Source organism: Narcine bancroftii, chromosome 4 (assembly GCF_036971445.1).
Source record: "Narcine bancroftii isolate sNarBan1 chromosome 4, sNarBan1.hap1, whole genome shotgun sequence".
NCBI lineage: Eukaryota > Metazoa > Chordata > Chondrichthyes > Torpediniformes > Narcinidae > Narcine > Narcine bancroftii.
This window is the reverse complement of record NC_091472.1, coordinates 102090983-102108027: the sequence shown is the minus strand read 5'-3', so window position 1 is coordinate 102108027 and position 17045 is coordinate 102090983. Positions and strand designations below refer to the sequence as shown.

At 41.6% G+C, this 17045-nt stretch overlaps 1 protein-coding gene across 7 annotated transcripts in view; it reads right to left on the bottom strand.

Annotated features, from left to right (window-relative positions):
- The window catches only part of adgb (androglobin), a 308223-nt gene that overhangs the window by 95491 nt on the left and 195687 nt on the right, over positions 1–17045 (bottom strand). For all 7 annotated transcript variants that reach the window (XM_069932245.1, XM_069932246.1, XM_069932240.1 and 4 more), the window contains 2 exons: positions 13899–14040; positions 6733–6847 (listed from right to left, as the gene is read on the bottom strand). In XM_069932245.1, coding sequence (XP_069788346.1) covers positions 6733–6847; positions 13899–14040 — 257 coding nt within the window. The remainder of the gene's footprint in view (positions 1–6732; positions 6848–13898; positions 14041–17045) is intronic.

The following is a 17045-nucleotide window of genomic DNA, read 5'->3' as shown; positions in this document are numbered from 1 at the left end:
TCAAGAATGAAGAATCAGTACCTCAACTGAGGTACTGAGGGGTTTAATGTATCCCAATAACTTGCTGTGTAAAGAAATATATGACAGATATAAATCCATTCTTACCACCTTTTGTAAGTAACATTTCAAATTTAGATCATCCAAAATTATCCAATAATAAAGCTTTAATTTGATAATAAGAAAAAAGAGTATTTGAAGATACATTGTATTTCTCTTTCATTCTTTGAAAAGAAATAAAATAACCCACTTCATAACAATCTTGTACAAATTTAATACCCTTTTGATCCCATAACTTCAAAAGTTAATTATAAAGCGTAAAGGGAATAAAGCTTATTATGAGACAAAGAAGTTTTGCATGAAATCTTCCCTTGAGTACCTATAACTAACTTTATTTTATACCATAATCCCATTAAATGTTTCAAAACAGGTAAATTATAATGACTCAATAACTTAGGATTCCATCTATAAATAAACTGACCCATCCTCTTTTCACCAATTTGAGATAATTCAATATTAGCCTATATCAATTATTTTTCCAAATCAAACATTCTACTAATAAATTTCAACTGTGCCAAATCATAATAATTTTCAAAATTTGGACATTATAAACCTCCTAATTCATATTTCCAATTTTTGTAAAGATACCCTTGCCATTTTATCATTCCATAAAAATTTTCTCACCATGAAATTCAAATCCTTAAAAAATTTTTTGGGAATCTTACAAGGGATAGATTGTAATAAATACTGAATCCGAGGAAAGATATTCATTTTAATACATTTAACTCTTCCTATTAATGTAATCAGTAAATCTTTCCATTGATTCAAGTCATTTTTAATTTTAGAAAGTAATGGTAAATAGTTTGCCATTAAATGACTATAATTTTTATCTACATTAACCCCTAAATACTTAATTTGATCCAACCATTTAAATTTAACAATATGCTTACAAAAAGAATAATCCATTGCCGCTAATGGCATAATCTCACATTTTTCACAATTAATTTTGGAATCTAATATTTCACATACTGTTCCAGTCTATCATGTAACTGCTTCAAGGAATTCTGAGGTTCTGTTAAATATATCAAAACATCATCTGCAAATAAATTAATTTAAAATTAATCAGATTTCACTTTAATATCTTTAATATTACCATCTTGTCTAATCATCTGAGCCAAAGGTTCAATAATTAATGCAAAAAGAGCTGGCAACAAAGGACAGGCCTGTCTAGTTGATCTATTCAACATAAAAGGTAAAGATAACTGTCCATTTGTCCAACCAATTAATATTGGGCCAAATTTAAATTTCTCCAAAACTTTAAATAAAAAACTACACTCAACTCTATCAAAGGCCTTCTCTGCATCCAATTAAATAACCATTGGTAGGTTGGATCTTTCCCAAGAAATATTAATCAAAGAAATCAACTTCACAATATTATCTGCTGAATAACAATTCTTAATAAATCTTGCCTGATCCAAATGAATTAAATCTGGTAAATATTTAGTCAATATATTAGCTAGAACCTTCGTTACAACCTTATAATCAACATTCAACAACACAAGACCCAGCTTTCAATGGATCCTGATCTATTAAAAAAATAACTGTAATAATTGCTTGAGAAAAAGAATCTTGAGAAGAATGAACCTCCGTCGCCTGTTTCAATATTTCCATCAATAACAGAATTAATAAATCTTGAAATTATTTATAAAATTCAAAAGCCATCATCACCAGGAGACTTACCATTTGGCATAGATCAAAGAGCATATATTAGCTCTCTTGAAGTAAAAGGAGCATCCAAATCTTTAACATTCATACTACTCAAAAAAGGTAAATTAAGGTCAGATAAAAAATTATCAATTTTAGCTTCATCTTCCTCTACTTCAGATCTATACAATTTTACATAAAATTCCCTAAACACATCATTAATCTCCTGAGGTTTATATGTAATCATTGAATCTTTTCTAGTAGCATATATTGTTCTTGAAACTTATTTCATTTTTAATTGCCAAGCTAAAACCTTATGAGCTCTTTCCCCAATTCATAATATCTTTGTTTAGTTCTCTGTAATAACTTCTCAAACTTATATTTGTAATGAATTGTACCGTAATTTCATATTCAAATGTATTTTCTTAACCTCCCATTGAATTCTGTTGTAAATCTTTCTCTACAATCCTTATCTCCTCTAACTTAGTTTCTTCAGCTACATGTTGTTTCTTAATTTTAGCAGTAAAACTAATAATTTGTCCCCTCAAATATGCTTTTAAAGCATCCCATAAAACAAATTTATAATGAATTGAGTTCATATTTATTTTCAAAAATAATTGTATTTGATCTCTTATTAAAAATTACAAAATTCTGAGATGTCCTCCTTTGGAAAACATTGCTTCACCTCTACTGCTACTAACTCAGCCTTCACCCGCATCTCCTTTATTTCTCACACCAACACCCAGATGTAACAAAGATGGAGTATCTTTACCGACCACTCCATCTGCATCTACTTCAAACACATCATTCTCCACAATTTCCACCACCTATAACATGACCCCACCATGACACATCTTCCCTTCCCTTTCCCTCTCCACATTCCATTGGGATGGCTTTCTCCACGACTTCCTTGTCCACTCATCCCTTCCCACCAAAAATCCCCGTGGTACCTACACAATGATCACAAGAAATGTTACACTTGCACCTACACCTCCTCACTCACCAATTTGAGACCCCCAAACAGTCTATTTAAGTGAGGCAACACTTCAGTTGTTAATCTATAAGGGCTATTTTTAAATTTAAAAAAAATATTTAGACAAACAGCATGGTAACAAGCCCTTTTCGGCCCATGACCCTGTGTTGCCCAATTCCACCCAAATGACCTAAGACCCCTGGCACATTTTGAACAGTGAGAGGAAACTGGAGCCCCTAGGGAAAACCCAGCAGACACAAGGAGAATGTACAAATTCCTTACAGACAACATAGGATTTGAACGCTAGTCCCGATTGCTGGTGCTGTAACAGTGTTGCGCTAACTGTGCTATTTACTGCATCTGGTGCTTCTGATGCAACCTCCTCTACATTGGGGAGACTGGATGCAAAAGGTGAGATTGCTTTGATTAATAGTGTCCACTGCAGCAGCAAGAATCTCCAAGTGGCCAACTATTTGAGTTCCACGCACCGTTGTCACACTCACATGTCTATCCATAGCCGCATGTATTTCTAGTTGTGCCCAATCAGAACTTGGAGGAACAATAGCAAATATTCTGTCTTGGCAGTCTCCAACAATACAGCATCAATATTGACATCCAATTTGCATTAACCCCTCCCGTGATCTCTCACTTCCCATCGTTCCTCTATCTCCTTTTCTCCAGCTCCCCACCCACTTCCCTTCCTTTTCTGTTGGAGAGCTATCCTTCTCAGCCCTCTGCCCCATCACTGCTCAGCTTCTTTCTCTTCTTCCCACTCCTACGTATATCCACCTTTCATCCGCAAGATAATAGGCCCTTTCAAATGGTGGTGTAAAATGGGGTTAACAGGGCAATTTGCCCATTTGCGCACCAGTTATGTGGTAGTTAAAAAAGGTCCAATCGGGTTCCTGACCCATCTCAGAGGTAGTCATGAACCCAGTTAAAATTAAACAGGCAATTTGAACAGAAAAATGGCTGACCCACTTATTTCAGTGATGTAGCCCTTACGTGTGTGCGTGCGTCACCGGGCAGACAGAATCTGAACATTTGGTAGTACATCCAGTGAGTGTGTGACGTATCATTTCAGGGATGGGATCCCCCTTAAATTGCCGAGTTGGCAATTTAATGGGTCCATCCGCCTGAAATTTAAAAGGTGCTTCCAGGAGGGCTACCCAGGAGCTGCAATTTAAAAGGGGCTCGTGCTCCCCCTCTTACCCCTGCCCCACCAATACATTTTTCTTTGGGGTCTTCCTGTTTTTCGACATTCCTGATGAAGGACTCAGGCCTGAAACATTGACTGCTGCCTTTTACTTCATATGCATGTTGTGTGATCTGCTGAGTTACTCCAGCACTTTGGTGTGCTGCACTGGACTCCAGCATCTGCAGATTTTTTGTTTACCTCTGGTTGTGACTGCAGAAAATGATATCCTTTCACTGGAACTGACAGAAATATAGTTAAATTTGGCAAGAGCTTCTTAAAGTTTGATGAGTTTGAAAGTTAAAACATTAAAAATAATTTCCACAGGTTAGTAACCAACATTTAGATGTTATCATTTTAAGTTTATCCCAAGAAAATTAAGAGAGGGTTTTTTTGGGCCAGTGCTAGGATGCACAATACAGAATCAGAAAATCGAAGTACCCAACATTACTTGGATGGGAGATCATCTCCATATATCAGCCTAAAGAAACAAATCATTTCATTAATATCTGCATGTGGGAACTATTTTCCAGAACCATGAAAGGATTGCTCTTGTCCTGGTTTTCCACTTCCCTGACCTCCATCTTCAACGACTCTGTTCTGCCCTTTCCACTACTACTCTCGTAATCCCACCATGAAACATAATACCCTTCCTTCTTGTTTATTTGCTAGTGTGTATATTTTTTTAAATTTCAGAGTTACAACAAGGTAACAGGCCCTTCCGACCCACGAGCTTGTGCCACCCAAACACACTAATTAACCTATAAGCACCATACAATTTTGATGGTTGTGAGGAAACGAGACCACTGGAGTAAACCCACACAGGTCACGGGGAAAATGTACAAACTCCTTACAGACAGTGTTGGTCACTGATGCTGTAATAGTGTTACACAATCTATGCTGCCCGATTCAGACTAAAGGCAGCTTTGAATAATTTAATTCTGTACCAGCCCAGGAATCAACCCTTATAGCTTAGCTGCTTCCGGTTCAGAAAGTTAAACAGGAAAGTTGCTCTCTGACCCATTTTCTATTTAAATATGGGTAAACATGAGGGACTGTTGAGAATCCTATTTATTTCCTCATTCCCCTGTCTTACCTTCTTCTTTCCTTCCAGCTCTTTCTGTTATCTATGACTTTCCTTTATCACCATTTCCCTCCATCCCTATTCGATGTGCTCGCCGACTTTCTGCAAGACACAAATTCTACCCTCTCCCTCTCACTCATTTTCTCCTTTTCTCACCCTCTCAATTCCTTCATCTCCCCATTTTCTTTTCCTCCCTCTTCATCCTTCTCACCACCAAGGCCTCTTTTTTGTCCCATCTTTTCTTCTCCTCCATCTTCACTTCTTCATCCTACCTTCCACTCCATTTTACTCCCAGTTCTTCATTCTTCATACTCATGTCAGTGCTCCCTCACCATTTCCCCTTTTTCCCTCATCTTTCTTCCTATCTCTGCCGCTTTTGCCTTATTTAAATTCACCACTTTTTCCCAATATTCCCAATCCCTCCAATTCCAATCTCCTGTCTCTCTTTTCTCCCTCATCATTTTCCTTCCATTTTCTAGCTCTCCAATTTCTTCTTCTTCCCTTCTTTTTCTTTACTTTCTCATCCATCTCTCCATCTCTCCCCACCCTAACCTGCTCTATTTCTGTACCCCTTCTCTCTGGAACAATGTGCTGGAGCAAGCTATAGAAGCAGGTACAATTATCGATGCTCAAAAGAAATTTGAACATTTCTGGAGAGGAAGGACTCAGAAGGATATGGACCAAATACGGGCAAATGGGATTTGCCCAGAAGACGAGTTGGTTGCGTCAAAGGGCTTGTTCAGTGCTGCACAACTCCCTCATCTTTACTCCTGGAAGCACCTTTTAAATTGCAGGGGGATGGACCCATTGAATTGCCAACCCTCCATCTTGATGTGGAATATCCATGTGTTATTTCTGAAGTCTTTGGTCAATAGCACTGTGGAAGTATCTTCACCAAAGATTCATGGCATTGATTCACTGTCACTTTCTCAAGTAATGGGCAATACATTCTGCCATTTCCTGTCATGTCCACCTTTCATAAATGCACAAATAAAATATAACTTTATGACTTTACAAGATTCTCTTGTTGCACTGAATGCCTAATTTTTGCACTGTTGCGGCTGAAGTTATCTTGGAGAATTTTCCTTCTTGAATCCTTCCTTTTCTGCTATTTGTTAAGTACTCAAATCCAATGTACTACTTTTATTTTCCTCAGTGTCTCTTGTTTTACTTGCTCATCATATTTAAAAACAAAAATTCATTAAATTAAGATTAAAAATTCTTCACTGAAAATGCTTTGAAAAGTAAGAATATAAAAAATAAATGATCTCTGACAAAGCTCAATTAAATACACCCCAGTAATTAATTAAATCACTTTACATGTTTTTTTTTCCAGTGTCATGACATTTAACCCAGTGCCTCAATATTATGATGAAACATTGACACAAATGGAGACTGTTTAAGTAGGTCAGGCAGCATGAATGGAGATAAATCAGCAGGTCAATATTTTGAGTTGTGGCCTTTTTTTTGTTTTAATTCCAAGCAATGACATATTCACCCTCACTCCAGTGTGAATGATTTCTCTTCTCACCCACCCACAACAGAGTACATAGATCAAATGCAACCTGAACGGATAACAAATATTTGATTCAGTTTTTGTACTGAAATATGCACTCTGGTTTTCTGTCAGACCTCCTGTTGATTCATGGGCTGGTTTGGAAGATTCTGTAAAACACTGACCAAATGAGAATGGACTTCCTAACCAAGGGCGGGTTGGGCCCATTCAATTTGTGAACTGGTGTCATAAGTTTTATCCTGTGATTTTATTGTACTGCATACCTTGCTAAGATTTGATAAAACTAAATCTTCATCACCAAAGATAAATGGCACAGTACCACTTAGGTTGATGTTGTATCCAAGAAGTGAAGTGGCAGTGAACCGTAACACATGGCGTCTGGAAGAGAACAATCATACATCTACGTTAAAGGCATCAAGTGGCTTGTGTGTTAGACATGATAAATGTGACTTAATTAGCAAAAATAACACAGTTCTATCACAAACAGAAGCACTTTCAGAACACTCAGAAGTTGGAAATATCAACAAAACCGAGATGCTGGAGATGAAATTTTGTAAAGTTTTGGTTTATCTGGTGAAATTTTTTCCATCAAAAGGATTGGTGATCAGAAGATGTAGAAGTAAGGCCAAAAGAATGATGTGGAGAAATGTTTTTGATCAGCAAGTGTAATGCATGCCTTTGAGGAGATGGAAACAAATTGATATTCAATTTCAAAAGGGAAAGGAAAATTGAAATCTGAAATCTAAAATAAATGTGAGAAAAGTTGTTGAGTTTGGGAGCAATTGCAAGGGTCTTTCAAAGGTATGGTGAATAACTATGGAACATTACAGCACAGAAACGGTCCCCTTCGACCCTTCTAGTCTGTACCAAACCATTTTTCTGCCTAGTCCCATAGGCCTCCATACCTTTCCCATCCATGTATCTGTCCAAATTCTTCCTAAATGTTAAAATTGAGCCCACATTCACCACTTCAGCTGGCAGCCCATTCCACACTCCCACCACTCTCTGTGTGAAGAAGTTTCCATTCATGTTCTCCCTAAACTTTTTCCTTGCACCCTTAAACTATGTCCTCCATTTTGAATCTCACCTACCCTCAATAGAAAAAAAACCTACCTATATTTGCTGTACCCCTCATAATTTTAAATACCTCTATCAAATCTCCCCTCTTCCATGCTTCAGGGAATAAAGTTTTCAACTGTTTAATTCAGTTCCTGAAGTCTGTGAAACATTCTAGAAAATCTCCTCTGCACTCTTTCAATTTTATTGATATCTTTCCTGTAATTAAATGACCAAAACTGCACATAATACTCCAAATTTGGCCTCACCAATGTCTTATATAACTTTACCATAACATCTGAACTCCTATACTCAGTACTTCGATTTATGAAAGCCAATATGCCAAAGTTCTCTTTACAACCCTATCTACTTCAGAAGTAGCTGGGACTGGAACAGGACAAGCTGGCAAGCTGATGGAAAGCCCAGTTGTAAGATGGCCTGGTCAGAGCCTTTGTGGTTCATGCAAGAGGAGAAGACTGGCTGCCTAATGTTTCCCTTGGAATAAGAGAAACAAAAAGGAACTCTATGGTGACCTGAAAGAAAGAGGTTATCATCTGGAGAACCCTGGAGGGGCAAGTTTCGTCAGCAAGACACTGAATTGGCTGATTAAAAAGGAACAACAAATCTCTCTCTGAAAACTGACATAAACCTTCCTGAGCAGTAACCATTTACCTTTCAAGCACCAAAGCCTAGTGAACTTTATAAATGTTAAATTCTGTGCACAGTATAAGTTTGTATGTTTTCCCCATGTCTGCCTAGGTCTTCCCTGGGGACACTGGTTTCCACCCACCATTTAAAATGTACCAGGAGTTGTAGGTCAATTGGGTGTAATTGGTCAGCACAGGCTTCAGGGCTAAAAGTCGTCAAGTCGCATTTATTTGTCACTCATACCACAAACCTTGCAGTGAACAATGAAAACGAGATAGTATTTCTCTGGACTCTGGAGGTGGTTATTTATATGAATAAATAACCTCAGAAATGGAATGTTACCATACTGTATGTCTAAATTTAAAAAAAATATTTACAATGACTTCTTAATACCTTAGAATAGGAAAAATCCATTAACCCTGGATTTAAAACTAACAACTGAACCTGAATCAATTTCCATGTGCAGGAAGGAGATCTCAACCTTTTGTATGAAGAAGTGCTTCCGAACTTCATTCAGGTGATGCCAAACTCTAATTATTACAGCTCCCAATGAGTAGAAATATTTTCTCTCCATCCATTTTATCAAGTTTTTTTAGCTTCAGTATTTTCTCATCTTAATTGAATAATTGCAGTCCAGGTTTCATCACTCTCTAACTCAAAGAATTCTCCCATAACTGTGGACTCAGGACTGCTCATGGGTTCCTGGTGCTGCCTCACCATAGTTTTGTACAGGAGGATATGAAAATCAGACAGCTGGATGGAGATGAGCTACAGGATCAGGCATAATATTTTTGAACTGTGGAGCAGGCATGAAGGGCAATAGGAATTAATTCTCTGTTTCTTGCATTCTAATTTCCTGTTCTGCACCAAGATCATTCCTTATAAATATCCCCATGTCATCTTTATCAGGGCTGCCTATGCTCCTTTGCAGTGGGCCGAACGGTCATGTACCGGGTCGAGCAGTGTTGCAAACCATCGCCAGGGCAGCTCATTGAGCGGACATATAGAGCTGCGGGCCAGATCGCTTCTCATTCACCTGGGCGAGGAAATGCGGGCACGCGGTGCTGCGAGTCGAGTCGCGGAAAACTGGACCATTGTACCTCTTTCTAGGGGGCACGGGGATCCCATCATGTTTACTTTAAACACACAAACCCTGTAGAATAGTGGCAGGCATGTGTGTGGTGAGCTGAGGTAGCAGCAAGCCCAAAACTCAAAAAAACTGTACAACAGGCCTTATTCAGGTAATTCAGGTAAAAGTTCATGCTTCGGTGGCTCCCATGTGACTAGCTCAGGAGGGGCAGGGTCAGGTCTATTTTCGGGTTGGCTGATTGACAGCTGGCCAGGTGGAGTCAGCCCTTAGGTGGTCTTCCTGCAGGTACAGAGATAGCGCCTGCAGTAGGCTGGTGATCGTATCACCACAACATGGTGATGTCACTCTTAGTCTCTTAGGGCCTTGACTGGGAGGAATATAAAAGGAGGAAGAAAATTCAAATAAACAGTCTTTGTTGACTAACCCTGTGTACGTGTATTAATTTAGTAGTTCTCCCAGAGTAGTCGCTACAATTGGTGCCCGACTGCAAGATTCAGCTGAAGTTTGAATCTACAGTCGCCATGGACACAACACGCCATGGACACATAGGTGCAGTTAACATGATAGGAGTTCACTTGCTCCCTTTCTGGACCCACAAACCTCTGGTATGGCTTAACCAGTTTCGTCATCATGGTATAATAGCTGAGGACATAAAGTTTTGGCACTACAGCAGCTAAAGTAAGTGAATTTATTGCACATCCCCTGGCTGAAAACCAATACACTAGGTTCTGCCAGTTCCTCCTGGACACACTGGTATTAACCAGGCATGCGGCTTTTGAGGTGATTTCTGCTGTCCCCATGATGAAGCCCGGGAAGCTGACAGACTCTACCCACATCCAGCCTGTATCCTCGGTGGATATATCTCCCATGCCCTGCAAGCCACCTGTGTTTGTGGGTCAAACAAAAAGGGAGGAACACACCGACGGGCACCAAGAATGGTGTTTTTACCATTGTTGGTGGAGGAAAAATGCCCGTAGATGCGTTCCCCCATTTGCTACCACAAAAGTGTTGGGAAACAACAGAGCCAGCTGCCAAGACCACTATTGGCAGCTGGCACACGTACTGGCCTCCTCTATCTTCAAGATGCCACATATAAATGCAAGTTTCTATTAGACACAGGCGCTGAGTTCAGATTGTTCCCACCAACATTCTTTAAATGGACACATAAATGACAAGACCTTGCTCTTCAAGCTGCAAATGGGACTTCTATTCCCAGCTTTGGCATGCGATGCATCACAATTAAGATAGGGGAGGCGACGCTCCATTGAGATTATATTTTGGCTTCTATTGCGCAGCCCATTTTGGGTGGAGATTTCTTACAATCCCATGACCTGCTAGTCAACGTTAAGTGGAGGAAGTTAGTCAATGCCACCATTTTCCAAACATACACGTTGTTAAGCACCAAAGGGTGTTTCCCAGCTTGGGGTGCACACCCCGCGCAAAGGCACCTATGGTACCCTGCTCAACAAATTTCCTGGTGTGGTCTCTCTTAATTTCAATTCATCCACAACAGCCCATGTTGTGTCCCATTACATAGACACCTCAGGCCTGCCGATTTACACTAAGGCTCGTCATCTCCTGCCAGATAAACTACAGCAGGCCAAGGCAGAATTTACAGTCATGGAGGAATTGGGTATTATTTGGCATTCCAACAGTCCTTGGGCATCACCAATAGACATGGTCCCCAAGAACACTGGCAGATGGCGACCCTGCGGCCACTACCACAGGCTCAATAAGAAAATACGCCTGACAGACACCCCATTCCTCACATACAAGATTTTGCTGCCCATCTGCACAATTGCCGTGATTTTTCCAAAGTCAATCTCATTAAGGGATATCATAAAATCCCAATCCATGTGGCTGACATTCCCAAAACTGCAATGATTACTCCTTTGGACTTTTTGAACTTTTCAGGATGCCATTTGGATTGAAGAAAGATGCTCAAATATTCCAGTGGCTTATGGACGCTTTGGGCAGGGATTTAGAATTCACTTTCATATACTTGGATGACATCCTCATCGCCAGTCAAAATGAGCAAAATCACCACCTGCACTTACGCCACCTGTTCCAATGGCTAGATGAATTCGGACTTACCGTCAACCCTAGCAAATGCCAATTTGGCAAGTCAACCACTAATATCCTGGGGCACAAGATCACGGCTGAAGGTGTCTTTTCCTTATCCACCAAAGTGGATGCAGTACATGCCTTTCCAAAATCTACCACATTTAAAGGACTCCAGAAGTTCTTGGGCACAGTGAATTTCTATCACCATTTCATTCCGGCAGTCCCTGACGTTCTTCAACCACTGTTTCAGCTTCTCACCACTAAGTGCAAGGAAGTTACTTGGACCACAGAGGCAGAGCTTGTGTTCACAACCGCTCTGGCCAATGCAGCAATGCTTGCACATCCTAATCTCACCAATGACACCTCAGATACGGCGGTGGATGCAGTTCTTGAACAGTCCATCAATGGCCATTGCCAACCCCTGGCTTTCTTTAGCCGCCACCTTCGACCATTGGAAATGAAATACAGCACATTTGATCGAGAGCTGTTGGCATTGTACCTGGCCACACGACACTTCCGATATGTTTTGGAGGGCTGCCATTTCACCGCTTTCACAGACCATAAGCCACTCATTTTTGCCTTTAGCAAAATATTGAACCTGTGGTCACCCAGGCAGCAACGCCACTTGTTGTATATTTCCAAATTCACAACGGATGTGCGTATGTCTCAGGGAAAAAACAATCTGGTCGCTGACATGCTATCCAGACCGATAGTGCATCATATCCAAGGTGGTGTCAATACCTCTGACTCGGTGAGTGCACAGGCAATTGTTCCCAATATTCAGGCATATAGTACTGCCGTTATGAACCTGGACAACTAGACGGCCCAACTCTGCTTTGTGACATGTCTTTAAGTTACCCCAGGCCGGTAGTTCCAGTCTCTTGGAGATGATGTCTTTTTGATGAAGTTCACCACTTGTCTCATCCCTCCATCAGAGCAATGGTCAAGCTCAAGGCAACTAAATACGTATGGCATGGAATTAAGAAAGACATTGCACAGTGGGCCCAGACATGTACCCACTGCCACAGTGACACACCAAGGCTCCTCTCCAGTCTTTCCCGGCAGTACACCAGCATTTTGAGCATGTGCATATAGACTTGGTCAGACCACTGCCAGTGTCTCAGAATATGAGATACATCCTGATGGTCATAGACAGATTAATGCGATGGACAGAGGCCTTCCCATTGCCATCCAGCGACACTGAGACACATGCCAGAGCATTAATTGCCAATTGGATCTCGAGATTCGGAGTTCCCACACACGCCACTTCAGATCGTGAAGCACCATTCACCTCTGCGTAATGGACTACCCTTGTGCGCTTTTGTGGCACACACTGCATCACACTACCTGCAGTCTAATGATCCTGTGGAACATTTCCACCGACAACTCAAGACCGCTCTCAAAGTCTGACTCACCGGGCCTAATTGGTCAGATAAGTTGCCTTGGATTCTGCTGTGTGTGCGCACCGCCCTGAAGGAAGACATGCCGGCATCATCCGCAGAGATTGTTTATGGTTCAGTTCTCTCATCCAACTCCTGCTGTTCTAACCTGAACGTGCTTCAGCAGCTTCGGCACAACGTTGCAATAAGGAAACCCATTCCAAACAACTGGCATGGAACCCCCAAGCAGCATGTGCCTCCAAGTCTCCTCAATACTGACTTTGTGTTTGTGTGTAATCAGGCCCCAGGAACACCATTGCAATGGCTGTATGATGGCCTTTCTGCATAGTAAAAAGAAATGGGGTTGTGTATACTTTGGACATTGGGGGACATTTGCAATTGTTTAGTGTGGACAAACTCAAACCAGCACATGTGGACTCTATTGTCCCTATTCACTGCCCCCAGCCCAGGAGACAAGGACATCCACCCAAGGCACATGTGGCCAATTCACCTCTTTTGGGTGAAGATACTTTTGGTAGTGTAGTGGGCTGAGAGGCTGCATAGCGCGGTGTTGTAAACCATTGCCAGGGCGGTTCACCTAGCAGAAGCCTGAGATTAGGGAAACAGAAAAGGAACTTTGTGGGGACCTGAAAAAAAAAGTTACCATCTGGAAAACCCTGATGGGGCAAGTTTCTTCGGCAAGGCTGATTGGAAGGAATCAGTTTGTGTGTGTCCAATGAACAACAAATCTCTCTGTGTAAACCAACAAGAACCTTCCTGAGCTGTAACCATTTACTTTTCAAGCACTAAAGCCTGGTGAAGATACATAATGTTAAATTCTGTGCACGGTTTAAGAACTGCCTGATATCAATGAACTTGGGGGAGTGAGAAGTGAGATTGGACTGTGAATCAAAGAAATTTTCTGAACTTATACACACATTACATACATATACATTTAGAATTAGAAGAGGGTTAAGTTAGGTTAAGCTAAGTTAATAGTAATAAGTTAAAGTTTGATCTTGTTTTTATGTTTAAAGAAAATTAAAAGTAACTTTTGTTTAAGTAACCATTTGTCTTGGTGAATTTCTATTGCTGTTGGGTTTTGGGATCCTCTGGGCCCATAACAAATTCTATGTCGTTCTTATGTCATTATAACTGGCACGTAATTATGTGGACACAAACCTCTACATACCCACTTGGTAGTTCTAAGACAGCTGATTTTGTAGCCAATGTTTTCATGTAGAGAACTGGTGGTCTCAAAACAAAACTCTTCCAGGAGTATGGTTCAACAAGAAGCACACCTGACTGGAGGTTTGAAGCCTCCTTCTGATGATCTGGTGAAAATCAAAAAAGACAAAAATGGATCAATGCCCATCAATATAAATTGACCACATAGAATGTGCTTCTGATGTTTTACAATCATTTCACAAAGAGTGCCTAAGGCACACATGTCAAACTCTGGCCCGCGATATAATTATATTTGGCCCGCAAGATCATATTAAATATATATTAGAGTTGGCCCGCTGGCCGCCGCACCAGTATAGCGCATGCACACTGAAGATGAAAATGAAGACGCCGGAGGTGTGGAGGGATCTCAGAGTCCAGAATCCCGGGGATCAGAGCGCCGCACTCAGCCCGCCCGGCTCCTGGACACACAGATGCGGCTGGAGTTGGGGACCATCCTCGCTGGGTCTGTGCTTCAGCGGCGACGCCGGACCGAATGTCTCGTTGGCGATGCCTTCCCCCTCGCTCCTTGCGCAGCGGACCCTGCCTCCCGCTCCTTTTGTTGGAGATGAGCCCGGCGCCATGAGATCGCAGTTTAATCCCTCTCCAACCATGGGAGGGGGGTGGGAGCAACGCGCTCTTCTCAGCCAATTCCTCCACCGCCCCGGACGCCGGCGTTTCAACGGGGGGTTCGGGTGCCTTCGTCAGGCGACCGACCTGTTGGTCCAAGACAAGGGGAGAGCGTACAAACTCCACACAGACAGCACCTGAACTCGGGTGAACGTGGAGCTGCGACCCCACATTCCACATCAGGACTGTGTGTAAGATTGGGAGCAGTGAGACGGAAGCTTATTTAAGCCTGTGATTTAAGCCTTTCTTGGAGCCCTGAAACAGTCCCCCTAAGTGAAGTAACACTTCACATGAATTTACAGGGTTCATTTATTCCATCTGGTGCTCCCATAGTGGCCTCCTCTACATCGGAGAGACTGGATGCAGACTGGGAGATCATTTCATTGAGCACCTTTGTTCAACCTACTGCAATAACAGGGACCTCCAAGCAGCCGACCATTTCAATTCGACATACCATTCCCACACCGACATGTCTGTTCATGGCTTCATGTACTGCTAAGCCTCAGCTATATGCAAATTGGAGGAAAAACATCGAATATTTTGTCTGGCACTCTCCAATCAGATAGCATTAACATCTACTTCTTGATTTTCCATTCTACCACTCTCTCGAGCCTCTGTTTCCCTATCCCTCTGTCTCCTTTCCTCCAGTCCCCTACACCCTTCCCTTCCCTCTTTATTCATAGAGCCACCCCCTCCCCATTGCAGCTTTTTTTCTAATGCTCTTGGCAGCATGAGAAAACCTCTCCAAGGCGTAACACTCTGGACTTGGTCATGTTGACACATCACTTGTGTAGATTAAGAGTTATAAATAAAGAAGCAAGTTCTGCTTAAGTGATACTTAAGGCAGAAATCAAAGATCTTTATAAACACAGCAAGATAAATAGGTTCCCAAAGGAAATTGTAAGTGGAGACCTGGAAGTGGTAAAGCATTAAATAGCTGCCTGCATTATCTGTACTCTCTCATGTGTGAAGATAAAACCTCGGTGTGAAAACAAAAATTAAAATTCATGAAGGGAAGGAACCAAGTAGATGAGATTTTGTGATGGAGAAATTGATTAAAACAAGTTCTTCAAACAAATAAATTAGCACCAACTGCAGGCTACTTGTTCCCTCAACACCTGGCTACTTGACCCTCAACACCAGGCCTCTTGGCTGTTCAACACCTATACCAGGTCACTTGTCCCTTCAACATAGCACCTTAACACCAGGCCACTTGACCCCTCAACACTTGGCTACTTGTCCCCTCAATAGCAGACTACAGCCCCTCAATACTGGGCCATTTGGACCCTCAACACCAGGCCACTTTACCCCTCAACAGACTACTTGTTACCTCAACAGCAGACCACTTGACCCCTCAGACTTGTTCTGCCACTCAATAAAATGATGGCTGATCTGAGGATAACTTCAACCCTGTATTCTCAGCAGTAACTTTCACATCTTGCTTATCATGTATTTAAAAATAATCAGAGTCCGCTTCCACATCAACCCTCATTGAGCAGGAAAGTCCAAAGGTTCATGACCCTCTGAAGGAAAACAATTCACGTAATCTCTGCTTTGAATGGCCAAACCCTTCTTTTTACGCAAAGACCCCTATTTCTAGATTCTCACACAAGAATGAAAATCCTTTCCATATCTACCCCACCAACACCCTTCAAAAACCCATAGGTTTGGCAACTCTCACCCTTAAATCTCAAACTTGCAATTATCTTGGAGCATTCTACCTCAAATAAAGAGTCTAATATTGTATACAGTACTTCAGATATGGTCTTACTAATGCCTCTCATAATGGAAGCAAAATCTTCTGAATTTTTCATGAATTCCTTTCAAAATTAGCTAATCTGCATGTTAGCCTTTTTGCAAATCATGCATCTGGATCTCATTGCAGCTCAGAGGTATGCAATCTCTCAATATTTCATCAAATCTCCAGATATTAAATCTGGAGGGTTTTTTTTTTCTTTCTTTTTATATATTTTCAGCACAGATTTCTTAACATTGTAATATTGTGATTTCTTCTCTCTCTTTGGCTTGGCTTCGCGGACGAAGATTTATGGAGGGGGTAAAAAGTCCACGTCAGCTGCAGGCTCGTTTGTGGCTGACAAGTCCGATGCGGGATAGGCAGACACGATTGCAGCGGTTGCAAGGGAAAATTGGTTGGTTGGGGTTGGGTGTTGGGTTTTTCCTCCTTTGCCTTTTGTCAGTGAGGTGGGCTCTGCGGTCTTCTTCAAAGGAGGTTGCTGCCCGCCAAACTGTGAGGCGCCAAGATGCACGGTTTGAGGCGTTATCAGCCCACTGGCGGTGGTCAATGTGTCAGGCACCAAGAGATTTCTTTAGGCAGTCCTTGTACCTTTTCTTTGGTGCACCTCTGTCATGGTGGCCAGTGGAGAGCTCGCCATATAACACGATCTTGGGAAGGCGATGGTCCTCCATTCTGGAGACGTGACCCATCCAGCGCAGCTGGATCTTCAGCAGCGTGGACTCGATGCTG